At 39.2% G+C, this 27,374-nt stretch overlaps 1 protein-coding gene across 1 annotated transcript; it reads left to right on the plus strand.

Moving 5' to 3' along the window:
- Positions 1 to 391: 391 nt before the first annotated feature.
- LOC125235423 (putative ATP-dependent RNA helicase DHX57) lies at positions 392 to 27,374 on the plus strand. The gene is made up of 18 exons (XM_048141981.1): positions 392 to 546; positions 974 to 1,130; positions 2,310 to 2,458; positions 3,057 to 4,029; positions 4,440 to 4,649; positions 5,972 to 6,251; positions 9,024 to 9,125; positions 9,533 to 9,717; positions 11,086 to 11,240; positions 18,865 to 19,047; positions 19,797 to 20,047; positions 21,301 to 21,548; positions 23,237 to 23,311; positions 23,448 to 23,654; positions 24,751 to 24,825; positions 25,274 to 25,520; positions 26,332 to 26,420; positions 26,958 to 27,374. Exons 1-18 carry the CDS (start codon positions 479 to 481, stop codon positions 27,099 to 27,101), a joined length of 3,798 nt encoding a protein of 1,265 aa, XP_047997938.1. The 5' UTR covers positions 392 to 478; the 3' UTR covers positions 27,102 to 27,374.

The raw sequence follows: 27,374 nt of genomic DNA on the forward strand, positions 1-27,374 counted from the left end.
TAAACCTCAACGTAGCGGAATCATCGAGGAGCCATAATATTTAAAAAATGTTGGGGCGAAGATTTAATGTTTACAGAAATTTTGAATATGCGCCCATACACTTTTCAACTTTGTCATTAGTGACAAAGATTTGCTTGACTGTCTTATTTTAATTTATCCAATAACAAAACGCCATTGACGCGATTGTCAACTGACAGCTTCCTTTCAGTGACGTTGACGTTTTGGACACATTCAAGACAAAGCGAGTAGTGCAATTTTAAATCTAAAACTGTAATTTATGGTATGACAATTACAACCTTAACACAACGTGACAAAGACGCTTTTAGTTTCACGCATATAATAAAACGCTGTGGAACTTAAGTACTACTCTGTAATCTGTAATTCTAAAGAGTTGTGCTCGGCGATTGTTCCCACGTCTTCAAGCACAAAATTTATTTGATTTCCTTACTTACCATCTTCAGAACCTTTCATCTTCGCCATGGATTACCAAAGCAGGCAGCTGGCTGAAGACTGCTTCTTACGGGAGCCTGTAGACGCTCGAATAAGGTAACCTCTATTTCACAATGTTGGTTCAATCATTTTAATTCAATTGTTTATAAAAAAATCCTTTTAATATGAAAATATATTGCACTAAATGGAACTTTGCACTACCATGGCATACACGAATTGTTTTTATTGTTAATTTAGTAGGTTAGTTACAAAATTAGATGTTTTAACAGATTGTTACTGAAAAGCCTGTTGCGGATGTCATCATTGGATGTTTAGAACAAAATGGATTGCTGATTTGAATTAGTGGCCACCTGAAAAAGCGTAGGCTATTAAATTGATAAAATATAATGAGAATTGTGAGTCCACAATGCAGGCTTTTTCTTGCAAATAAACTAGATTATTTATAAGGTCATTTTAATATGGCACTGTGTATACAATAGTCTCCACTTTAAAAATATTATTTAATATATTCTTTTGATTTCAGAAAAGTCAAAGAGGAGCCAAAAGAAGATCCACACCCGCACTTAAAAGTGACTATGCAGACGGTCCGTTTAAATCCAGACTCACAGAAGCTGATTCTTGATACATTAAGATATATACATGGTCCGGACTTCAAGCTTGGCAGTGCTGGCCTTTATAAGGTAAGAACAGTCTACTACTAACATACATACATACATATACAATCACTCCTGTATCCCATGAAGGGTTAGGCAGAGCACATGAACCACTGAAGTTTCAGTGCCACTCTTGGCAAAAAGGGGGTGAAATAAAACGAAATTGTGGCATTGCAGTGACAGCTTGCCAGCCTCTCGCCTAAGCCACAATTTAACCCATATCCCACAGTTGTCTTCTCTATGACACCCACGAGAAGAAAGGGAGTGGTGAAATTCTTAACCCGTCACCACACGGGCTACTAACGAGATCAATAAATTAAGCTATAGGTAAGATACCTTAATGTATATAAAATCTTACTACTTGATGTTACATAACAATGGTAATTCCCAACTGATAACTGTGTCAAATATTTAGAACAAGAGCCGATGGCAATAAAATAATTATCGTCTTTTTACAATGAGAGGCCTAAGTAAATATTATCTACTTTGACAATGTGTCTGGCCCAAAGACCTTTACTTTTTGCCATACTAAATTGAACCTTATCACTGAGACCGAAAGGTGATTGTATCAGATTGTATCAGTGTTAATGAGGTTACCATAGTATTTTTATCTGTATATTACCTGACTTTATAACTTCTTATATTATTTTAGTGTTATATTCAAACTAGGATTTCGATATATTTTAAAGAATTGGCAAATAATTATAATGTAATTATTTTGATGCCAATAAATCAAAGATTTGTATAATTAAAAAATACCTTCAATTGGGTATTAGTAGATTTTGTAGTAACTAGTATCCCCAATTTGACTGGTATCCCCAATCTATGACAGTGATGACGTCACTGAATAATGTTGACATTGTCAGTAAGTGCGAGAGGGACCAGCCCAAACAATGCCCTCTCATGTGGACACACTTTTTGACCTAACTACTCATTCTGGTTTAACTGTAATTCTGTGGTCTGGCCTAGTCAAATAAAAAATATATAATTTTTAAATATTGTCTTTCTATAAATTATTTAAGAAAGAATGATAATGTTACCAGATTTGCTCTACTGCCACTTGGTACTGCGGCATATTCATATTTTTCATATTCATGAATTTACTTCTTGCCTTGCAAATGGTCTTACAAAGGTTACATTGTGTTCAGTACACTCATGGACCCTATTAGTCCGTTCTGTTTTAAATGATAACTTGTTATTCTCCAGGATAAAGGCACAAACCTCAGCAACAGGTACTGGATGGAGCGAGGCAACCTAGTGGTGCAGGGAGGCTGCGACTACTCACTCAATAATAAACCTGATATTGAGACGTCTGAAGCACGGCTCAGAGCATTCGCTTTGGCTAAGCTGGAAAAGTGTGTATTTTTTACATTATTATAATGAATTCAACATTTGAGACTTTTGACAAAGGCACACAGAACTGGTTATCGTAGCTATAGATTTATTCTATGAAAATATATTTTTGGAAAAAGGCTAACAATAAATAAAATGAATTCAACAATAGACCCAAAATTGCACTCACCAACAAATAGATGATCTACAAACATATAAATATTTCTGGCCTTTAATTTTATTAGGTTCTAAATTCAAGTAATTTTATGGTAATATAGTATTACTTCCATTTAAAAGAATAGCTTATTGATATGAGCAGTAGGGAAATGTTACCCCCTAAAACTAAAATAGGGTGCCTTGGGGTAATTTTGAAAGTTACATAAAAATCACCACTATTTCCATCATATCAAGATTCCCCTTTCGAAATTACCCGTTCATTTCTCTACTTTGAAATTACCCTAATGCAAGGTGCATTGGGGTATTTTCGAAAATCCTCTAATTTCTAAAGTCACATAAAAATCACCATTAATTCCATCATATCAAGATTCCCCTTTCGAAATTACCCGAGAATTTCTGTACTTTGAAATTGCCCCAATGCACCTACTTACTTTTTTATTTCAGGTATCACTTTCATAAAGCTCACTGTGCAGAAGCATTAGAAATGGCGGCTGAAAGCGTAGAAAAGGCTCTAGAAACACTCTTCTACAAATATTTCAAAGTAGAGCGCCAAGAGAAATCTGACAATGTGCCCACACAAGGAGAGCTACTCGAAATGAGGAATGACGAGAAAGCTGTCTTAGAATCCATATACGAATCCAGCTTCAGACTCAAAGAAAACAATGTCTGGAATCTCAAATTAAGCCTAGATTATTTAACAAAAATGTACGAAAGCAAAGAAGTCGAAGCGCTGAAAACAAAAAAGAACATCAACTACAACAGCAATTTCAAAACGAAGAAAAAAGAAGTCTGTAAACTGTTCCTAAAAGGCCCTTGCAGATTTGGTGCTAAATGTAAATTCTCTCATGAAGTCAATGTAGAACCAATTAAAGAAGTAGAAAAAGAGGAAAACTCCAAAATAACCTATGAGTTGGAGATCAGGTTCCCAGAAGACACGGTGTATCCATATGAACCTCCTTTACTTTTCTTTAAAACGGAGGTCAAAACTAGCACAATACCTGATCTAACTTGCTTAAGGATAACGGCTAGATTAATAGAAGAAGCGAAAGTATTAGCACAAGATGGTATACCCAGTATATACTCATTAGTAGAATTGTTAAATAATGAAGAAGATATATTAAATTTTATACAATTTGATACTAGAAATTTTCCCGAACCATCAGACGCTCTTTTCGCTCAGTTAATAGAAAATTCTGATGTTGATGCGAAAAAACCGTCACATTATAAGAAAGGTGAGGGTAAAGACAAAAGAGCAAATGTTGATTTTGAGGAATTGTTGAAAGAGAACACAGATATAGCGAAACGGTGGTTGGAGAAGAGAGACAACAATAGGTATAACAAAATGATGTCTGGGAGGAGAAAATTGCCCGCTTGGCAGAAAAAGAACGAGATATTGAACGCGATGAAGAAATCACAAGTAAGTCTTCATGTCTTATTACAAGCTTTTATTCTACTTGCCTTGTTAGAGTTGTTAGTATGTTAGTTTGGGTCAAAACATAGAAGCTAAATTTGACCAACTTCGCTGAAATTTTGCACGCATATGTAAATCACGTGACAATGCAATATTATGGAGTCATGGAGCTGATCTGATGATGTAACAAAAAATATGTCATAAGAACTCTCTTATATAACGTCGTATCCCTATCGAGTAAGGGGTTTTTAGAAAAGTCTCGGAGAGCAGTAGATGACTGTTGAAAGGAAGGACAGTCAGCCTTAACCTATTTAGTAAAAATAACCCCATAATTTTAGAAATCCACGGGACTTAATCGCGTTTGACTTATAGTTATATTTGACCCAAAATCAATATTAAAATAACCTTTTTAACAGGTAGTAGTAATAAGCGGCGAAACCGGTTGCGGCAAGAGCACACAGGTCCCCCAATACATCCTGGACGATTGGCTAGACAATTTCAATAAAGGCGGTCGGGACCACGTTGAGATTGTATGTACGCAGCCAAGGAGGATATCCGCTATTGGTGTAGCTGACAGGGTCGCTGAAGAAAGGGTTGAGAAGACTGGACAAGTTGTGGGGTATCAGGTATGTCAACTATTATAGATTACTGATATACATGTTTGGTTGGATAACTTTATTTAGAGTTGGGAGTATGGTGAGATGCTAGCTGACAGGGTAGCTAAATTAAGGGTGACTTGACTTGACATTGACACATTGTGGGGTATCAGACATATCAATTATAGAAGTGTCATGCTAGACAATTTGGGGGATAACTTCGACAAAGGTTGGAGGAATGTGAAAAAAATAATTAAAGTGTTTATTTCTATAAATAATTACAAATTAGGTGTTTATACTTAACTACTAATCTTAACTAATAAAGACTTTATGAGTTAAGGAGTCCTGTCTCTTATGACTAAGTAAGTATAATAGTTATTGCATGTAATAATTAAGGGTTAGTTACCATATTAATTGGCGTCGTCAGACTGCCTTATCCTTAACAAATATTTATTTACAATATTTCTTATCTGCTTAATCGATGATCTTAATTGAAGATCGTGTGTAAGCAGTCTAAAAGGGTACGATTGGGGTTGCTACCTGAGAATAGGTACTCTCTCTCAGAGTGCTAAATACAGAAATTAGGGTGGGTGATGAGTTCTAACGTGCTTCAATAATAATAACGTACATTTTAATTCGATTAACATTCAGTATACTAACGTTTATTGGGAAATCCCCGATGCGGCGTGCAACGCGGAGAGGTGGTGGTGTTACCAACAGTAAATAGTGATAACTACCAACTACAGATTTCGTAAATGTTACTTTTATAAGACCAGAAATTAAAATTATTTGATTAAATGTGTTTAATAGTTAACATTAAGTCTAAAAAACCGTATAAAAGTATTAATTGCTTTGCACATTTTGAGATTTCGTACTTTAGAAAAAAAACATGATCCAGAAAAAAAACTGTTTTTTTTTCACGGTTTTTTTTCATGCAACCCTAGTGATGGGCGATTTTAGGGTTTATTCATGATAGATCCAAGTAGCAAATCATACTGTACCTAAACTTACCAAACGGGCCATTTTTTCAAAGTTGTCCACCCCACTTTTTTTGGATTTGGAAATTTTTATGTGGTTTCCACTCAGAATCGCGAGCTCTTTCAATTCTAATAGGAGAAAAAAAGTGTCCCAAGGTTTTTTCCCGTTCTGTTACCTTTTCTTTATACATTTTGTGTGGCGGTAACGGAATGGAAGGTTCGAAAAAATGTATGGAAATCTTGGGACATTTTTTTTCTCCTATCAGGATCGAAAGACCTCGCGATTCTGAGTATTAATCGCGTAAAAAATACCCATGTTAGAAAAAAAATGGGGTGGACAACTTTGAAAAAAATGACCCAAACATTTCATTACAGATACGCCTCGAAAGTAAAGTATCATCAAAAACCCGCCTAACATTCTGCACAACAGGCATATTGCTACGCCGACTCGAATACGACCCTCAACTCAAATCAGTCACTCACATACTAGTCGACGAAGTACACGAACGATCCGAAGAAAGCGACTTCCTTTTACTCATCCTGAGGGACCTTGTCAAAGTGAGGAAGGATTTGACGGTCATACTGATGAGTGCGACGTTGAATGCTGAGCTGTTTTCTGATTACTTTGAAAAGGTTCCAGTTCTGGAGATACCAGGTTCTTTTGAATATTTAATATAGTAGGGTTTTATATGTTACAGTTTATTTAACAATGCCAATAATAGGCTACTAGACTCGTATCGAATTTAGCACATCAAGTTATTGTTTTCTGTAGTATTTGACTTAAGAAATCAATATTTATAGCTTGCGGGTAGGGATGTACCGACTATTGATTTGGCCGAGTAGGCCGACTACCGACTAGTCGGTGCTTGGGTGACCGATTAGTCGGCCGACTAGTCGGCTAGTCGGCCAAAACTTAATTTTCGTCTAAATTCACATTTTGAATGTCATTTTTGGTCCTTCGAACGCGCTTTTCATAATTTTTTGCAAGTTCAAAGGTTCATTCATGACAATGTTTATATACATTTTCCATTTTTGACAACCGGCTTGGCTTAGTGGGTAGTGATCCTGCCTATGAAGTCGATAATCCTAGGTGGGATATTTATTTCTGTGATAAATACAGATATTTGTTATTTAGACAAAAAAAATAGGAATTACGAATAGTTACATAATACAACCATAATTTTCAGATGGTAATTTAATTTTGTACTGTTTTTCTATCACTAATGAAGTGCCGACTAATCGGCCCTTTTTGCCGACTAGTCGCCGACTAATCGCCGACTACAAATGTGGCCGGATAGTCGGCTTTCCCGACTAGTCGGCGACTAGTCGGTACATCCCTACTTGCGGGCATTAAAAGTGCGCAGGGTGTCCACTTTCTGGAAAGTCAGGGAAAGTCAGGGAAAAGTCAGGGAAGCTCATAGTGGTCATGGAAAGTCAGGGAAAGTCAGGGAAATGATTTGGAGGTCAGGGAAAAATTTGACACCAAGAAAAAAAATCAAAAAGTATTGAAAAAATAATATGATTTCTTGGGTTAGCCACATTCATGACAGCAAAGATGGATTCCCGGTAGTGATTTTAAGGCAACTTTAAATTGACACTTTAGACTTTTCATTACAAGTACCTGACCTCCATCCCAGTGATTGCTAATGGGGATATCTTCATGCTTAAACTTAATTTAACCGGCCCAAAATCGTAAATGCGGAAAAATCCAGATTTTTTTACTTTGCGTGTCCCACCCTCATATTCCAAAATGGCGAGGGGGATCGGGTATAAATTCAGTTATTGTGATTCAGATTAGTTGGAAAGTTGCACCACAATGTCACCATGTACAACATTCATAAGGTAGGTGCTTTTGCTAGGGCGATGTGACAACGACAAAGACAAAGTTACGTTACGTCGCTGTCCAAATTCTAATTATTTATCCGATCCGACAATCCAAAGCGGAGTTCCTCATAAAGCCTATGGCGCAAAACGTCACATAGAGGCGCAATTTTGTATTAGTCAAAGGAGCATAGCATAGCAATTAGCGTGACGATGAAGCACTTAGAAACCTAAAGGCATGTAGTGGCAAAACACCTAAATGGGCATCCCGATGCTGACAACAGAGAAAAAATTTCGCGCTCGCTTCGCTCGCGTATAATATTTCTATATAATTAATATATTTTTGTAACTTCGCGCTCACATTACGCTTGAAATCTCGTTTTCATTTCAAGCCTGCTTTCCTGACTCTGCTCTGATAGACTAGGTACTCCATTTTGTTTGCTAAGTTAAATACAAAATAACGACTACGGGACGTATAAAAGGGGAAAAAATTTCGCGCTCGCTGCGCTCGCGATATTTTTGCATGAAATAACCAAGGGCGCCGAAACTCAAACTCGCTCTACCATGATGTCCCTGATTGAGAGTGCACGGGCCGGCACTGGTATAGCCAAGTTTAATAGTTAACATAAAGGAAAATACCTAGTTAATATAAAAGTATGAACTCCCTTGCAACTTTTTATAATTCGTACTTTAGAAAACAAACATATCCCAGAAAATAATTGACTGTAACAGACGGACAGACAGACGCACGAGTTATCCCATAAGGGTTCCGTTTTTCCTTTAAGAGGAACGGAACCCTAAAAAAACTGCTTTTTCTTCGGGTTTTTAAAAAAAAAAAATTGTTTTTAAGCAACCGTGGTAAAAATATCATCATAGAATGAAAATTTGGTCAGGGAAATTTTCTTAAATGGTCATGGAAAGTCAGGGAAAAGTCAGGGATTTTTTTTGGATTTAGTAGTGGACACCCTGGTGCGTGATGACTGCGTATTTTTAATTAAACATGTGTGTATGTTTTTTTTTAATTATGGACTCCGAAAACGGTGTTGGCCAATGGAGTGACGTCACATAATTCAGATCAACTATGGAAATTAGAGGTAGTGATCTGATCTCCATAGAAGCAACCTCTATTGTATTAAAATTCATAGTCGTTGACGCGTGTGACAATGTGAAATATTTTTTCTAAATATACTGACGTCATGTCATAGATATTCTATAGATTAATATGGCTGATGTTGTTTTTGCCTGATCAAGTAAAAGTAAACTTTAAATATTTTTTTTGCGGGTTTTTAAGTCGTAATAAAATATGGTACTATTTTTTTTCGTTTAATTAGACAGTAATTAATGATATAAGACATACTTTGAAAAAGAGTCAAGTAGCCTATTTTATTTGAGGGCAGTAACATTTTAGGTAGTCATTTAAATTTTTCAAATCTCCGAATCCGATATTATCGGATGTAGGACCGAATGGACCGATATCCCATACATTTAAGCCGCCATTGATTTTTGCCTTTGAAATCCTTCCGATATCCGATGTCAGATCGGATAATGTTAAAACGCACTGAGGGTGGTAGATGTGGGTAGATGATTAATTTTAATTATTTTCTAGGTCGAACGTTTCCAGTGGAGCAAATATTTTTGGAAGAGATTATGGAGTTATCTAATTACGTTTTAGAAGAAAATGGTCCTTATGGAAGAAAGGTCAAAAAAGGTAATTATTGAAAGAGTTAACAAATATTTTGGTAACAACAACTAAGAGAAGCTAGTTATTATACGCCAAATTCGCATAAATCCATACTAATGGGAAAGTGTGTGTGTCTGTTTGTTTGTCCGTCTTTCACGGCAAAACGGAGCGACGAATTGACGTGATTTTTTTTAAGTGGAGATATTTGAAGGGATGGAATGGAAAGTAACATAGGCTACTTTTTGTCTCTTTCTAACGCGAGCGAAGCCGTGGGCAAAAGCTAGTTGTTAATAACTCGCTTAGAGTAATATAAACTAAAATCAAAGCTATAAAATGCTTGTCCTTGGATAAATGTAATTTGCTTCTCGCCTGATTTTCTTTTCCAGTGATATGCTTGAATAAGAAGTTATATTCTATTTTTTTTTTTGTTGTAGGCGACTCGAAAGACAAGAGAATCGATCTCGAAACGGAGTTAGAAGCGTGTGACGTGCGAGCCTCCATGGAACCTCCCAGGACGTCCATTCGCGATGAAAACCTTACCGTAGCTCAAGTAGTAGCCCGGTATCCGAAGTGCAGCAAAACCACGTGCAAGAACATGTATCTTATGGATACTGAGAAAGTAAGTGTACTATCTCTGTTCATTTTAATTTAAGTGACAAAGACAGAAAACAAACATCGAAATGGAGTTAAAAGCATATGTGACGTACGAGCCTCCATGGAACCTCCCAAAATCCTACATTGTCCGCCTACATTGTATATTACTGACTCTGTAACTGTGTCTCTTTTGTTTCCTTTATGTACAATAAAGCTTATACATACATACATACATACAAAACGTCCATTTCCGACGAAAACCTCACGGGGGCACAAGTAGTAGCTCGGTATCCGAATGGCAGCAAAACTACGTGCAACCATCTTATGGATACTGAGAAATAAAGTGAAATTAGAAAAACTGTCTCTTATGATATTTTTTCTACTTGTCGACTGTAATATGTCAATTAGGCCACCACAGACTAAACTATAAGTGCTAACTTTTCAGTGTTGGATACTCTATGGCAGTTCCGACTCAATTATAATAAGATCATTATAGTTGACTTTAGTTAACTGTAATAATTTCAAAAATAGAACTTCATACTATTTCTATACTAATTTGCGATACCTGGCAAATTTTCCTGCATCTGAAACACATTTTTTTTTATCTGTCACGTTATCCGCCAATCAGAGACAGTTATTACAAACAATTGGTTGCTAGGTAATTCGATGTTGATACAACGGTGAACGACTCTATTAACATTAATTTTAACTTGCATGAATGATGATATTTCCGTCCATTGATGATGAAGATGATGACTCGTAGAAAAAGTATTATATACAATAGTGATATAATTAAGCTTTTCACTCTCGTACCTAAAAATGGTACTCGACTGAAAAGCTTTGTATTATATCACGATTGTATAAAATACTATTAGGTGGCAAGGACGAGAAAATTGAACATGAAACCAAGCTACACTTGTTTTTTAACCTCTTACGCAAAAGGAGCGGTGTTATAAGTTTGACCGCTATGAGTGTCTGTCGTCCGTGTGTAGCACCGTAGCTCCTAAACCGATAAACCGATTTGGATGCGGTGTTTTAGACCTGTTGTACCAAAATCCATGTCCATGGGCGGCGATGACTGCTTACCATCAGGCGGCTCGTCTGCTCGTTTGCTGCCTATTTCATAAAAAAAACAGTCCAGCCATTTTCTATAAATCTTTAGTAAGGGTTTTTGTGTCGGTTTTTTTTTATTTAAAATTAGAAGGGGCCCACAGATTCTCCTTTACCATCAGTTCGCCAATTCGCCGTTCAGCAATTTTGCGAACTGACGTGTCTATATCGTCCGGCGGATTAGTTCTCTATCTCTGTAGGCTTATTCAGTCACGACAAAATGTAGCGATAGAACGAACCTCACATATATAATTACATTAATATTATGATAAATTGTCCTCAGATAAACTTGGAACTGATAGAGCACACGTTAAAATACATAGTGGACGGGGACCACAAATGGCCACGAGAAGGCGCCATCTTGATTTTCCTACCCGGTATAGCGGAGATCATGAGTTTACACGACCAACTGGCTGAGAGTCATACGTTTAGTCCCAAGTAAGTTTTCATTATCCACTGTCCTCCTAAATATCAAAATTTTTAAGTTATATTGTGACGTCTTAGCAGCAACAAGATGGCGTTCGCCGCTGCGTTTAGTTTTTATCATTGCGCTGCGTTCACTATGTCACAGGTCCGCGTTCGTACAGCTGCGTTCGTGATCAACAAAATGGTCCCGACGGAAGACCAGCGCTGACCCTCGGGTCCAGGGACCGGACCGCTATCCCTTATACGGGGTTTTGTATGGGTATTTCGTTAGGCTTAACTTACCCTACCCTTTTGACGCGATACCCTTTCATTTTGCTTTTAAAGCCCTAACGAAAGCGCTTACCTAAAATAGCCCAATACCCTTTCAAAACCAACATCGGCTCAGCCTAACGCCATAAGGGTGAGCCTTATATTGGGTTTTATTTGCTTTCCCTTATAGATCATATCGTGCGAGTTTAAATCCTGTACCTCGCTCATAAAGCACACATTACTCCGAACGAAATAACATACGATCGTTACCTATGGCGGCACTGTGTGTGATATTTGCGCGTTTCTGTTTAATGGAAACGGCTGTAGATAAAATAAGGTTCAATTTTCAATACCAAATACTTATAGTTATGATAGGCTCCTGCTTTGCTCAGGTGTAACACAGGCAAACGCTGCTTTTTAGGGTTCCGTAGTCAACTAGGAACCCTTATATAGTTTCGCCATGTCTGTCTGTCCGTCCGTCCGTCCGCGGATAATCTCAGTAACCGTTAGCACTAGAAAGCTGAAATTTGGTCCCAATATGTATATCAATCACGCCAACAAAGTTCAAAAATAAAAAATGGCAGAAATGTTTTATTAGGGTACCCCCCCACCCTACATGTAAAGTGGGGCTGATTTTTTTTTTCATTCCAACCACAACGTGTGATATATTGTTGGATAGGTATTTAAAAATGAATAAGGGTTTACTAAGATTGTTTTTTGATAATATTGATATTTTCGGAAATAATCGCTCCTAAAGGAAAAAAAGTGCGTCCCCCCCCACCTCTAACTTTTGAACCATAAGTTTAAAAAATATGAAAAAAATCACAAAACTAGAACTTTATAACGACTTTCTAGGAAAATTGTTTTGAACTTAATAGGTTCAGTAGTTTTTGAGAAAAATATGAAAAACTTCGGAACCCTACACTGACCGTGGCCCGACACGCTCTTGGCCGGTTTTTTTTATCGGACTTGTCTTGATGAGTACCCGAAGTCTAGCTGATGCTGAACCCTGGCTGCACCTAGGAGAACTCGGGTTTAGCGTAATACAGGCAAACGCTGTTTTCGTCATCAGACTTGTCTTGATGAGTACTCGAGTGAGCAGTACCCGAAGTCCAGCTGATGCTGAACCCTGGCTGTACCTAGGGGAACTCGGGCTTAGTGTAACCCAGGCAAACGCTGTTTTCGTCATCGGACTTGTCTTAATGAGTACTCGAGCGAGCAGTACCCAAAGTCCAGCTGATGCTGAACTCTGGCTGCTCCTATGGGAACTCGGGTTTAGTGTAACACAGGCAAACGCTGTTTTCATCATCGGACTTGTCTTGATGAGTACTCGAGTGAGCAGTACCCGAAGTCCAGCTGATGCTGAACCCTGGCTGCATCTAGGAGAACTCGGGTTTAGTGTAACACAGGCAAACGCTGTTTTCGTCATCGGACTTGTCTTGATGAGTACTCGAGTGAGCAGTACCCAAAGTCCAGCTGATGCAGAACCCTGGCTGCACCTATGGGAACTCGGGTTTAGTGTAACCCAGGCAAACGCTGTTTTCGTCATCGGACTTGTCTTGATGAGTACTCGAGCGAGCAGTACCCAAAGTCCAGCTGATGCTGAACTCTGGCTGCTCCTATGGGAACTCGGGTTTAGTGTAACACAGGCAAACGCTGTTTTCATCATCGGACTTGTCTTGATGAGTACTCGAGTGAGCAGTACCCGAAGTCCAGCTGATGCTGAACCCTGGCTGCATCTAGGAGAACTCGGGTTTAGTGTAACACAGGCAAACGCTGTTTTCGTCATCGGACTTGTCTTGATGAGTCCTCAAGTGAGCAGTACCCGAAGTGCAGTTGACGCTGAACCCTGGCTGCACCTAGGGGAACTCGGGTTTAGTGTTACACAGGCAAACGCTGTTTTCGTCATCGGAATTGTCTTGATGAGTACTCGAGTGAGCAGTACCCAAATCCAGCTGATGCTAAACCCTGGCTGCAGCTAGGGGAACTCGGGTTTAGTGTAACCCAGGCAAACGCTGTTTTCGTCATCGGACTTGTCTTGATGAGTACTCGAGCAAGCAGTACCCAAAGTCCAGCTGATGCTGAACTCTGGCTGCACCTAGGGGAACTCGGGTTTAGTGTAACACAGGCAAACGCTGTTTTCGTCATCGGACTTGTCTTGATGAGTACTCGAGTGAGCAGTACCCGAAGTCCAGCTGATGCTGAACCCTGGCTGCATCTAGAGGAACTCGGGTTTAGTGTAACACAGGCAAACGCTGTTTTCGTCATCGGACTTGTCTTGATGAGTACTCGAGTGAGCAGTACCCGAAGTGCAGTTGATGCTGAACCCTGGCTGCACCTAGGGGAACTCGGGTTTAGTGTTACACAGGCAAACGCTGTTTTCGTCATCGGACTTGTCTTGATGAGTACTCGAGTGAGCAGTACCCAAAGTCCAACTGATGCTGAACTCTGTTTGCACCTAGGGGAACTCGGGTTTAGTGTAACACAGGCAAACGCTGTTTTCGTCATCGGACTTGTCTTAATGAGTATTTGGGTGAGCTGTACCCAAGATAGAGCTGATGCTGAAACCTGGCTGTACCTTTTTTTTTTTTGTCGGAGTGGGGAATGCGTTACGCACCGTCCCCCCAGCCGCGGGAAGGCCTTGAAGGGGGGGTGTGTGGGACTCCCTCCTTCGGCCCCCTCTCTAGTCGAGAGGGAGGGAAAGAGGTTTACCCACTAAACCCTACTCCGGCGTTTCGCCCTCTGTGCCGTGAGCGAGGGCGTCATGGGATCATCGGGACTCCTCTGTCCACCATGGCGCCCTCCGGCAGCCCCGACGTTACAGGGCATCCACACAGATTAGGGAGAAAGGGATCAGAAACGCTTGATCCCTCCCTCGACGGGGTTAGTGGGGCCGGTGCAATGCGGGTCCCGTACCCGCTGGCCCCTGTACCTAGGGGAACTCGGGTTTGGTGTAACATAGGCAAACGCTGTTTGCGTCATCGGACATGTCTTGACGAGGACTTGGGTGCGCAGTAGCCAAGACAGCGCTGTAGCTGAGCCCTGGCGGTATCTAGGGCAACTCTGGTTTCGGTACATTATAATATAGAAATATTTCATGCAATCTCAAGTTAGGCATAAAAACATAATATTAACTGAACAAAAATCTTACCAGAAGTGAATATTAACATCAAGTAGTTAGAACACATTTATTAATTTGCCATACTTACATGAAACACTTTATTTGTGTAAAAAAATACGTATGTATATCCATTTGAATATCAAAATTAAGTACAGTCGATTTCACTAATAGTAACACACTAGGAGTTCCAAGCGTCCATAGACTGCGGTAACTACTTACTATCTACTAAGACGCGCGTGCGCGCTGTATGCTTGATTGCCACCAGAAAAGTATTTCTGTTTCAAACGATCTTCATAGAATTCACAACAATCAACAGAAATAGTTTGACAGATTCTATGGTACTACTCAACTCAACCAAGTACCAGTCATAAAGACGAGTCTCAGATATTTCACGATGACAAAAACGTTTTACCTATGTTGCACGAAACCCGAGTTCCTCTAGGAATAGCCCGAGTTCAGCATCAGCTCTACCTTGGTTACTGCTCACTCAAGTACTCATCAATACAAGTCCGATGACAAAACAGCGTTTGCATATGTTGCACGAAACCCGAGTTCCCTTAGGAATAGCCAGGGTTCAGCATCAGCTCTCTACCTTGGTTACTGCTCACTCAAGTACTCATCAATAAAAATCCGATGACGAAAACAGCGTTTGCCTATGTTGCACGAAACCCGAGTTCCCTTAGGAATAGCCAGGGTTCAGCATCAGCTCTGCCCTGGTTACTGCTCACTCAAGTACTCACCAAAACAAGTCCGATGACGAAAACAGCGCTTGCCTATGTTACACCAAACCCGCGTTCCCCTGGGAAAAGCCAGGGTTCAGCATCAGCTCTACCTTGGTTACTGCTCACTCAAGTACTCATCAATACAAGTCCGATGACAAAACAGCGTTTGCATATGTTGCACGAAACCCGAGTTCCCTTAGGAATAGCCAGGGTTCAGCATCAGCTCTCTACCTTGGTTACTGCTCACTCAAGTACTCATCAATAAAAATCCGATGACGAAAACAGCGTTTGCCTATGTTGCACGAAACCCGAGTTCCCTTAGGAATAGCCAGGGTTCAGCATCAGCTCTGCCCTGGTTACTGCTCACTCAAGTACTCACCAAAACAAGTCCGATGACGAAAACAGCGCTTGCCTATGTTACACCAAACCCGCGTTCCCCTAGGAAAAGCCAGGGTTCAGCATCAGCTCTACCTTGGTTACTGCTCACACAAGTACTCATCAAGACAAGTCCGATGACGAAAACAGCGCTTGCCTATGTTACTCCAAGCCCGCGTTCCCCTGGGAAAAGCCAGGGTTCAGCATCAGCTCTACCTTGGTTACTGCTCACTCAAGTACTCATCAATACAAGTCCGATGACGAAAACAGCGTTTGCCTATGTTGCACGAAACCCGAGTTCCCTTAGGAATAGCCAGGGTTCAGCATCAGCTCTGCCCTGGTTACTGCTCACTCAAGTACTCACCAAAACAAGTCCGATGACGAAAACAGCGCTTGCCTATGTTACACCAAACCCGCGTTCCCCTAGGAAAAGCCAGGGTTCAGCATCAGCTCTACCTTGGTTACTGCTCACACAAGTACTCATCAAGACAAGTCCGATGACGAAAACAGCGCTTGCCTATGTTACTCCAAGCCCGCGTTCCCCTGGGAAAAGCCAGGGTTCAGCATCAGCTCTACCTTGGTTACTGCTCACTCAAGTACTCATCAATACAAGTCCGATGACGAAAACAGCGTTTGCCTATGTTGCACGAAACCCGAGTTCCCTTAGGAATAGTCAGGGTTCAGCATCAGCTCTACCTTGGTTACTGCTCACACAAGTACTCATCAAGACAAGTCCGATGACGAAAACAGCGCTTGCCTATGTTACTCCAAACCCGCGTTCCCCTGGGAGAAGCCAGGGTTCAGCATCAGCTCTACCTTGGTTACTGCTCACTCAAGTACTCATCAATACAAGTCCGATGACGAAAACAGCGTTTGCCTATGTTGCACGAAACCCGAGTTCCCTTAGGAATAGCCAGGGTTCAGCATCAGCTCTACCTTGGTTACTGCTCACACTAAGTACTCATCAAGACAAGTCCGATGACGAAAACAGCGCTTGCCTATGTTACTCCAAACCCGCGTTCCCCTGGGAAAAGCCAGGGTTCAGCATCAGCTCTACCTTGGTTACTGCTCACTCAAGTACTCATCAATACAAGTCCGATGACGAAAACAGCGTTTGCCTATGTTGCACGAAACCCGAGTTCCCTTAGGAATAGCCAGGGTTCAGCATCAGCTCTACCTTGGTTACTGCTCACACAAGTACTCATCAAGACAAGTCCGATGACGAAAACAGCGCTTGCCTATTTTACTCCAAACCCGCGTTCCCCTGGGAAAAGCCAGGGTTCAGCATCAGCTCTACCTTGGTTACTGCTCACTCAAGTACTCATCAATACAAGTCCGATGACGAAAACAGCGTTTGCCTATGTTGCACGAAACCCGAGTTCCCCTAGAAATAGCCAGGGTTCAGCATCAGCTCTACCTTGGTTACTGCTCACTCAAGTACTCATCAAAACAAGTCCGATGACGAAAACAGCGCTTGCCTATGTTAAACCAAACCCGCGTTCCCCTGGGAAAAGCCAGGGTTCAGCATCAGCTCTATCTTAGAAACTGCTCACCCAATTAACTAATCAAGGCGAGTTGGATGACGAAAACGGCTTATTTTTATGTTGGCAATTAACGTTTTCAATGTGTAATGATAATGGTTAATTGTATTGATTTTCGGCCAACACTGTATATTTACATGCATACATACATATTTACATATTTATATCTGAAATATAAACTTATTTAATTAAAAAGGGGTACAAATTAGCTTACAAATAAAATGAAATTAAATCTACTTAAAAACTTAAATAACTGTAAAACTAAAAAACGTACATCGAGTATAAAACAAAAAAAAACCTGCTGGAAGAGGCCTCCCCGCGCAACCCCTGGTGCAAAGGTGCCCATTACACTCGCCGCGTTACCGCGTTGAATGGCAATGGACAGCCTCTGCAAAAGGAATGACCCTGAGCGCGGGTCTAGGCCTCTTTCCCGTAAGCGGCGCCCCAATTCACGGAGGAAGACTTTTGCCTCCGCGCACCAGCAACCGGGACGAACAGGTAGTTGGTGAGCGCCGAGTACTTTTGCCGCATATTTATATTCATACATACATACCTACATACATTCATACATACCTACATACATTCATACGTACGAACATACATACTGATCTATGGGCGACGATGATCATTTACCATCAGGCGATCCATCAGTCCCTTGTCTCCCAGTTCATTAAAAATAATTTCTAGCCGTGTTCTACTTCTATCCAACGAAAACATGTTTCGTTGCAAAATTAAAAATGGGGCTCATAGTGCGGAGTGGCAACAGCGCATTTTCCTTCCTGTTCTTACACTAGCTTAGATTCGTAATCCTGTCTCTTTCACGCAAGGCTCGACTACGCTTTAACAAAAGGGAAAGCCTTATAAATAGCGCTTAAAATAAGGGTAACCCTTATTAAAGGCTTGCAAGCCGTATCGGATAGCGGTAAGCCAATGCACAGGGCTAGCTTTATTGTTTTGCTAAGTTTTTTGTAAGGGCTAGTCAAATGAATGGGCTTGCAGTTCGAAAGGGAGAGTCTCTCGATTGGGTCGTCCTTACGTTAGGGATTCCCAATGAAAGGCTTGTAGCGCGGAAGGGGTTGTCCGGTCCCTGCTCGGGTCAGCATTTTATGCTGAGTCGGGACCATTTCGTGGTAACTTATATGTTTAATTTTTTTTATTTGCTGTTTCTGTTTTCTTACTTGTGTATTTTGTAGTTATCACGAATAAATAATTGATTGATTGATTGATGATTGATTGATGAGTAACTTCGATAAATAGTTAAAAAATAAACCTTTATCCAGGACTTTTTGTAGCAAACATTTTAGAATTTAAGGTCCGACCTTTAATGATTTAGGCCAAGGGTCCGATTGAAAGGATAAGAACTTTCGCAGTCCGCTTTAGACACGCAACAAATTGCGGTCCGGTCCGGTGATTTGGTGATCCCTTTTAGGTTATGAGTTGTATAGTCAGTATCTAAGCATAGCAACTGTTCTATTCGTCATAAAATATTGTTTTATTTGAATTTGAATGGTAAAATTAAAATGTATACCTGTTTTATGTCAAATGCTACAAAATCCCCAAAAAAGGTGATTATTAAAATTAAGATTTAATTAAAATTCTCATTGAATTTACGTGAAATAATTTTTCAGAACCGGTAAATACATCCTTATACCGCTCCACTCTACGTTGTCGAGCGAAGAGCAATCCTTGGTGTTCAGCAAAACTCGAGAGGGAGTGAGGAAGATAGTGCTGTCTACAAATATCGCTGAGACTTCTGTCACTATTGACGATTGTGTGTTCGTTGTGGATTGCGGGAGAATGAAGGAGAAACGGTAAGTGTACCATATACTCTGGCAAACTCAATTTGGCAAATTTTAAGAGAGACGCTATTTCTAATGTCAATTTCCTAAATAAAATCATAAATTAAATATAGCAAGAGCATACCATTCCATACATTAAAATGCGACCGCCTAAGACCGCGCTTACACTCCACCACACATAGATGGCGTCACAAAAAAAATGTCTTGTAGTTTTCGATTATACTTGTAGATGGCGTTAGGTGTCACTTTTGACATGATTTACGACTCGGAATTGACACTTAAGGCCAATCTACAAATAATCGGTGGCAACAAGACATCTTTTTGTGGCGCCATCTATGTGTGGTAGAGTGTAAGCGCGTTCGTAGGCGGTCGCATTTTAATGTATGGGATGGTATGATCTTGTTATATTTAATTTATGATAAAATGAGTTAGTAGCCTTATTGTCGCGATCAGAATGTTTCTTTCATTATTTTTATACCACGACGTCAATGTCGCAGTAGTAATGTAAGATAGTTTAACATTACAGTAAGTAGTCGTTTTCATCATCAGCGTTACTCTGTGAATGCAGCAGTACTAGCTGTTATCATCTAAATGTGACCTTTAATAGTCTGATTTGAGAAAGAAAATTAGTCCCAAATACTTATCTCTATACAAGTATACATAGTTATATCGTACTGAAACATTATAAAAAATATGAAATTTACCTGCTAAATGTAGGTAGATTACACCATAATTTTCTAAAATAATTCTTTCTTTCCCAGATTCGATTCAAACCGCAACATGGAATCCCTAGAGCTAGTCTGGGTGTCTCGTGCCAACGCGAAGCAACGAAAAGGTCGCGCGGGCCGCGTTATGCCTGGCGTGTGTGTGCACCTTTACACTTCACATAGATATCAGTACCATTTGCTAGAACAGCCTGTACCAGAGATACATAGAGTGCCATTAGAACAGTTACTGTTGAAGATTAAGATACTGCCGCTGTTTCAAAACATGAGCGTGCATGAGGTTTTAGGTGAGTCCTGCTATATTGCCATTATTGATATATTTAGATACTGTAGTTTAAGTAAAGGTACGTGTTATGCCTGGCGTGTGTGTGCACCTTTACACTTCACATAGATATCAGTACCATTTGCTAGAACAGCCTGTACCAGAGATACATAGAGTGCCATTAGAACAGTTACTGTTGAAAATTAAGATACTGCCGCTGTTTCAAAACATGAGCGTGCATGAGGTTTTAGGTGAGTTCTGCTATATTGCCATTATTGTTATATTTAGATACTGTAGTTTAAGTAAAGGTACGTGTCATGCCTGGTGGGTGCGTCCATCTTTACACGTCTCATAGATATCAGTACCATCTGCTAGAACAGCCTGTACCAGAGATACATAGAGTGCCGTTGGAACAACTACTGTTGAAGATTAAAATACTGCCGCTGTTTCAAAACATGAGCGTGCATGAGGTTTTAGGTAAGTTTTTTTGCGTCTAGCACATACTGTAGTTTAATTATCAAAGGTACGTGTCATGCTAGCGTCACATAGAATATCAGTATCATCTATTAGATCAGCCTGTACCAGAGATACATAGAGTGCCATTAGAACGGTTATTGTTGAAAATTAAGATACTGCCGCTGTTTCAAAACATGAGCGTGCATGAGGTTTTAGGTGAGTCCTGCTGTATTGCCATTATTGTTATATTTAGATACTACTATAGTTTAAGTAAAGGTACGTGTCATGCCTGGTGGGTGCGTCCATCTTTACACGTCACATAGATATCCGTACCATTTGCTAGAACAGCCTGTACCAGAGATACATAGAGTGCCGTTGGAACAACTACTGTTGAAGATTAAGATTCTGCCGCTGTTTCAAAACATGAGCGTGCATGAGGTTTTAGGTGAGTTTTGTTGTGTCTAGCAGAAGAAGATACTTTAGTAGAAGTAGGTATTAAAGGCGAAGAAGTACGTGCTACGCTACGCCCAGAGTGTGTGGCCACCTTTTCATTTCACATACGTAGATATATGCACGACTGGTATTATCCATTTAGTAACATGTGAGCGTGTTATTAAATGGAGTTATTTTTAAGGCTCCCAAAATCACAATAAAGATTTCGATATACTCACTGACATTAGTAGACTGTGAATAAACACTTTTCACTCACAAATTTGTCCAAACATATGGTTATGTTTTCAAAACGAAGGAAGGTGCACAAGCCTGAAGTTGGTTCTTTACTATTTTGGCCATTTTCTTAAAATTCTAATTTTTAATTTACAGGAAAAACGATAGAACCGCCGACGAAACCGAGCATCGACAGCGCCCTCTGTCGCCTCCAAGATATTGGTGCTTTGGACAAATCTTACGGCCTTACACCGCTAGGAGCGCACTTAGCAGCGTTACCAGTTGATGTGCGGATAGGAAAACTGATGTTGTTTGGTGCTATATTCTGTTGTGTTGATTCTGCGCTTACAATGGCTGCTTGTCTGAGTCATAAGAGTCCGTTCGTCGCGCCTTTTGGGAAAAAGGTTGGTATTTTACTATCAAATAAATGAGCTAAGCATAATAAGAGCGCCCTCTAGTGCCATCAAAAGGTGTTCATACAAATACCTGCGGTCTTATCTCGCTCGGAGCGTACTTAGCAGCGTTACCAGTTGATGTGCGAATAGGAAAACTGATGTTATTTGGTGATATCTTCTGTTGTGTTGCCGCTTGTCTGATAGATAGAAGCTTTATTTGAATGCTGCAATAACACACAATTACAAATGCAACACAGAACAACAAGAAGAAGAAAAAAATCAAACATACAATTGACTTAAAGAGCCTTTTCGTCGCGCCTTTTGGGAAAAGGGTGGGTTAATAACATAATATTTACTGTGATTGTGTAGTTAAAGGTCACGATTTCAAATAGCTCCAAAATGGACATGGCATTTGGCCTCAACAGTTGGGAGGAACATTATCAATCTTTATAGTTCAGCCAGTAAAACTATTGGCGTAGTATTGATACATTTTAATGTGGAAGGGAGATCAGCTGATTTTTTTTCCAACTAGAGGTACCTACGTACTTCATTATCAGGGACCGCAACTTTGGTGCCGATGACAGACGTATGACGTCAAGCTAAATACAGAGTGTTGTTATCTAGATTATATACACTTAATCAAATAACAACTTATTAGCCTCTTTAGTTTACTGATATTCAAACTTGAGTTAAGAGTTTTTCCACGTACTGGCCACGTATAAAAACATAACTGTCTTTGTCATGTTAAAACCGAGATTGTGGGAAATGACAACCAATTTCTGTTTAACTATTTTTCATTGGTAAAATATAACCGAAATATTATTGTTTCGCTATGGAACCGTATTTGCAGAAATTTCCTTTTCTGATTTTACAAAATGAAAAAATGTACTGCTCCTGCTGTGACCAATATTTAAGAGGAAAAGCAAGTAATATAGAGAAACATTTGAAAACAAAAAAGCATATAGAACGAGAAGGAGGAAAAATGACACAGCATGATTTCAATATGGATTGTTCGGAATCTTGGATTGCCAGAAGTTTTACGGAAAGAGCTATTTTTAAAGTCATTGGCATCATTTCCATCAAAAGAAATTAATTTAGATGAAGAATGGTTGACCGTCAACAACATTTGCTCCAGATGCGGTATGCGGTTATAGGAATTATGACCAGTGCGACCCCAATTTTCCGAATTGGCGAGAGGTTAAAGAATTATTTTGCCCTGAATGTACGTGTGAAATGTATAAAAAAAAAACAACCTTTTGTTAATATGTTGTTTTATTTAAGTACACGAAGAATAATATTTTTTGTTACAATTACATTACTGTAAAAAAAGCCAATAAAAATAATACTTGCATCGTTTTTTAATGTTAACATTATTTTTTTATGCAAATACCAAGCAGTTCTCAATATCTCATTATTAAGAATTGAGGTATTGCAATGTTATTAAAAGAACATCCTATATCGGACTAAACGTCATAATGACGTCACTGGCACCAAAGTTGCGGTCCCTGTTCATTATCTAGCAGTGGCGGCTGGTGAAAATTTCTGCTAGGCAATATTGAGCAAAAAGAAACCTACCTTAACTTTAGATGTCCTTTACTAGTAATCAATGTTAGGCAAGCCGTTGGGAATCGGCTTGTATGGACCAGCCGCTGCTGTTATCTAATTACTCGGTGATATATTTCTTTTTTTTGTCACAGGGTGAAGCAGATGCCAAAAGAAAAGAATTTTCGTGCTCGAACAGCGACCAACTGACGACTTTGAGAGCTTATAGGGTATTCATGTAACCTATACTTTACTACCTAAAAGAATTGCTTTTACTTCAAATAATTTTAGCATTGGACGAGTTACCTTCTTTTTCACATTTACCTATAAGGATTTGTCCTTACACTATTTTCGATTTATTTTTAGAAATGGCAACAAGCGATGCAACGCAGCACGCACGCCGCGCTAGTGTTCGCCAATGAGCATTTCTTGTCCCACAAAACATTACTCATGTTGGGGGACATCAAACATCAGTTATTAGGATTGCTGGCCGCTATAGGTTTCGTACCAGACATGCCGGATTTGAGGAAAAAGATGAGGAAAGACTCAGTCGCTGCGCTTACAGGACAGCAGGTAATACATTCACATATATTAGTCTTTAAATGTTTGCTGACAAGTTGCATTACCTGTCCCACAAAATGTTACTCATGTTGGGAGACATCAAACATTATCTGTTGGGGTTACTGGCTGCTATAAGCTTCGTGCCAGATATCTGATATTAGCGATTCTAAGTTTGATTAATATTTATCCTTTTAATAGCCAGAAATGTCAACTAACGCGAACGGCTACAAGATATCAATACTTGTGCAGTCAAGCAGGATTTATTTATAAATCGTAGCGGTCAAATTATTAAAATACTAGCTTTTACCCGCGGCTTCGCCCGCGTAATAAAAGTATTCATTAAGATTTTCATTTGGATCCTTAAGTTTCTCTGTAGGTATATTTATCTGCGATTATTTCGATTGCACATAATACTTTTGCTTGCAATGATTGTAGAAATATTACACATCGACCACAGCGTAGGTAATTCTATATACGCAGGGGAAACCTTTATAAACATCCCACATAGCCCGTATTTCGACACTATGATCGGTGGGTAAAAAGTACTTTTTTCTATTATCCCTTAAAAAATTTTTACATTTTGCTTAATACTTATCGCAAACGTAATCTTCAAGCAAGCAAACAACGATCGTCTTAGAGCACATTGATTGTAAGAGACCGCCGACCGATTATCCGTATCCCTCTAACGATACCCATATTATCCGTATCCGTATCGCTATCCCTATCCCTATTCCTATCCCAATCCCTATCCCTATCCCAATCCCAATCCCTATCCCTATCCCTATCCGTTATCAAGATGTTCAATGATTTCTTATCAAGTGCTAAAATATAAAGTTTCATGGTTTTATCTTTTAAAATTAAGAAATCCCATACAAACTTTCAACCTCTTTTTCAACCCCTTCATCCCTTTTTTTCGAAATAAAAAGTAGCCTATGTTCTGTCTCAGGGTCTAAAGATTGTCTGTTCCAAATTTCATCAAAATCAGACAGACAGACAGAGTTACTTTCGCATTTATAATATTAGTATGGATAACCATTGCCTTGCCCCAGATCAGTATCCCATAAGACTTATTACTTTGATAGTAACTAAGGTTTTTTTTTATTTCTAGTTAAATTCTAACGGTGACAATGACAAGCTCTTGGCAGCTATTCTATGTGCAGCGTTGTATCCTAACGTCGTCAAGGTAACTTATAAGTTTTTTAACTTAAGCTGTGAAATAAACAATATGTCAACATCAAAAGTGCTCTTTCTATTTTTTTATTATAAATGGGCTTACTCTTGACCACAGACTAGCCAAAGGCAAAAACGTGGCCTACGATGGAGTGAGCTCGCCCAGAAGATAACTACCTAAGCTGTGAAATAAACAATATGTCAACATCAAAAGTGCTCTTTCTATTGCATTATTTAATTATTTAAACGTTATTGCACAATACATAAAAAGTAAAAATGGTGAACTTAATGCCACTAGGCATTATCTACCAGGTAACTATGGGATAACCCGAATCAAGTTGGTGCAGGGTCCTATGTCTTAGTACAGGTAGAATAAAATGAAAAAAAAAAAAATACGAAGAACTTGTTTTTAAACAAATCGTTTACAAACGGTTATCATTATTTCTACATTCGAATTTCAGGTTTTAACCCCAGAAAAGTCCTTCCACATGCAAGCCGGCGGCGCTATCCCCCGCCAACCGAACGCAGACGAGTTAAAATTCAAAACGAAAACCGATGGTTACGTCGCGCTCCACCCTTCCTCCATCAACTCGAACGTTGGCTACTTCAACAGCCCGTACCTGGTGTATCAGGAGAAGGTGAAAACGTCGCGAGTTTTCATTCGAGAGTGTTCTATGGTACCGCAGTTGCCGCTTGTTCTGTTTTCTGGTGAGTGATTTTTAGTTTTATAATAAGAACGTAAGGCTGAAGTTTGGACTTAAATATACATACTAGCGTTAAATGAGACGTGTAACTCGTATTTAATTTGTTGAAAAACCACTGATTATTTTAAAAGTTGAAGTATAAAGCGCTTTATCCACTTCGTCATCTTTGAACTTTTTTTTTTTAATTCAGGATCTTCTTCACTTACTTAAAGATTTGATAGTTTTACCAAAGTGGATCGAGTATTATAGAGAGTTACTGACGAAGTAAAATGTGTAATCACAGTGCATAGACTGTCATCTCTTGACACAGGCTTAAAACTTTTGAACCTCAGTTTTGACAATTTGGCCCATATTCTTAGCTTGATATGTGTTAGAATGTCAAATATTAATATTAGCGCCATCTATCTGAGCGTACCCCAAAAGTGTAATGCCATCTAGTCCACCGTACCTTTTCTGTATGGTACTTAGGTAGGTTTTCTTAGGCTTTATCTGTTTACACGGAGTTATATATGTCTTTGGTGTTACTGTTCAATAATTAATTTTAATTCAATCTACTAAGTACTACTTTCAGGCAACACTTTTCATTTTTATAATGATTTCGCCAATGTTAAGTGTGCCGTAAAGAGCATTATGTTAAAAAACTAAAGTGACGGTTTTAGAAAACTCCAAGTTAAAGATAAAATAACCAGATATGTAAACACTATTAATTATTTATTTTTGAAACTTTTGGGAGTAGTGTTTAGTAGTTGTTGGTTATATTATATATAGATTAGTACATTTAAAACCATATATTACGTAGTTTTTATTTGTTTCAGGTTGCAATCTTTCAGTGGAACTGCATAACGGTACATTTATCGTGTCCCTCGAAGATGGATGGATCATGTTCCAGGTTGAGAAACATGAGGTAAGAAAAAAAATGATCATACACATCGACAGAGAATAAAATGACAATTACAACTTTTACATGTCTGTCTGTCCGTCCGTCCGTCCGTCCGTCCGCCCGTCCGTCCGTGGCAGTCACTGTACCAATATGTATATCAATCACGCCAAAAAGCATAAATAAAAAATGGAAAAAAATGTTTTATTAAAGAGACTTCCGTGTGCTTGTAATTTTGAATAAGGGTTTCAGCTTTGAGAAAAATGGGCCTACAGATTTCCAATTGAACCTCGACAAAAAGAATAACTTTTATATTTTGACTTAACAGTAGTTTTTTTATTATATGTAATTGTAAATCTCAATATAATTTCTGTAGAGAAAACAATTATTTTTTAAACGCCATCTAGTTACTCAGTTTGTAACATCAGTTTAACGGGTGACGCACATCCAGTGGCAGCAGCGGATGGTTCTAGTTAAAACTAATATCGCTAGATGGCGCTGTTATATAATTTTGATTGTCGCTGTATTTAATTATTTTTCTTAGAAAACTCACCTTTATTTCAGGTTGCGGAAATGCTGAAAACGATACGAGTGGAACTCATAAACTTACTTGAAGAGAAAATCAACGATCCTTGTCTGAATTTGTTGAATTATGAAAAAGGAAACAAAATTATACAGACTATTGTCCAAGTTGTCACTAAAGATTAATTGGAACGAAACTGCCAATTTGTGATAGCTCCTAGATGCTTAGTGTTCAAATTGTTACCAATGTTTGTTTTGGAAGTTGTATTCTTATACTGTAAGATCAGGTGGGTTAAGACTTTAGTTCATTTCTCAAGTAGGTATGAGGTGTCCCTTCAAGTGTTAGTGCGTTTTCACATTATCCGATCCGATATCGGAAGTAGAAGGAAAGTTGGCGGGATATCGGTCCGACATCCGATATCGGATCGGATAATGTGAAAACTTAGGGCCGGACCAAAC

The sequence above is a fragment of the Leguminivora glycinivorella genome, chromosome 17 (assembly GCF_023078275.1).
Source record: "Leguminivora glycinivorella isolate SPB_JAAS2020 chromosome 17, LegGlyc_1.1, whole genome shotgun sequence".
NCBI classification, from domain to species: domain Eukaryota; kingdom Metazoa; phylum Arthropoda; class Insecta; order Lepidoptera; family Tortricidae; genus Leguminivora; species Leguminivora glycinivorella.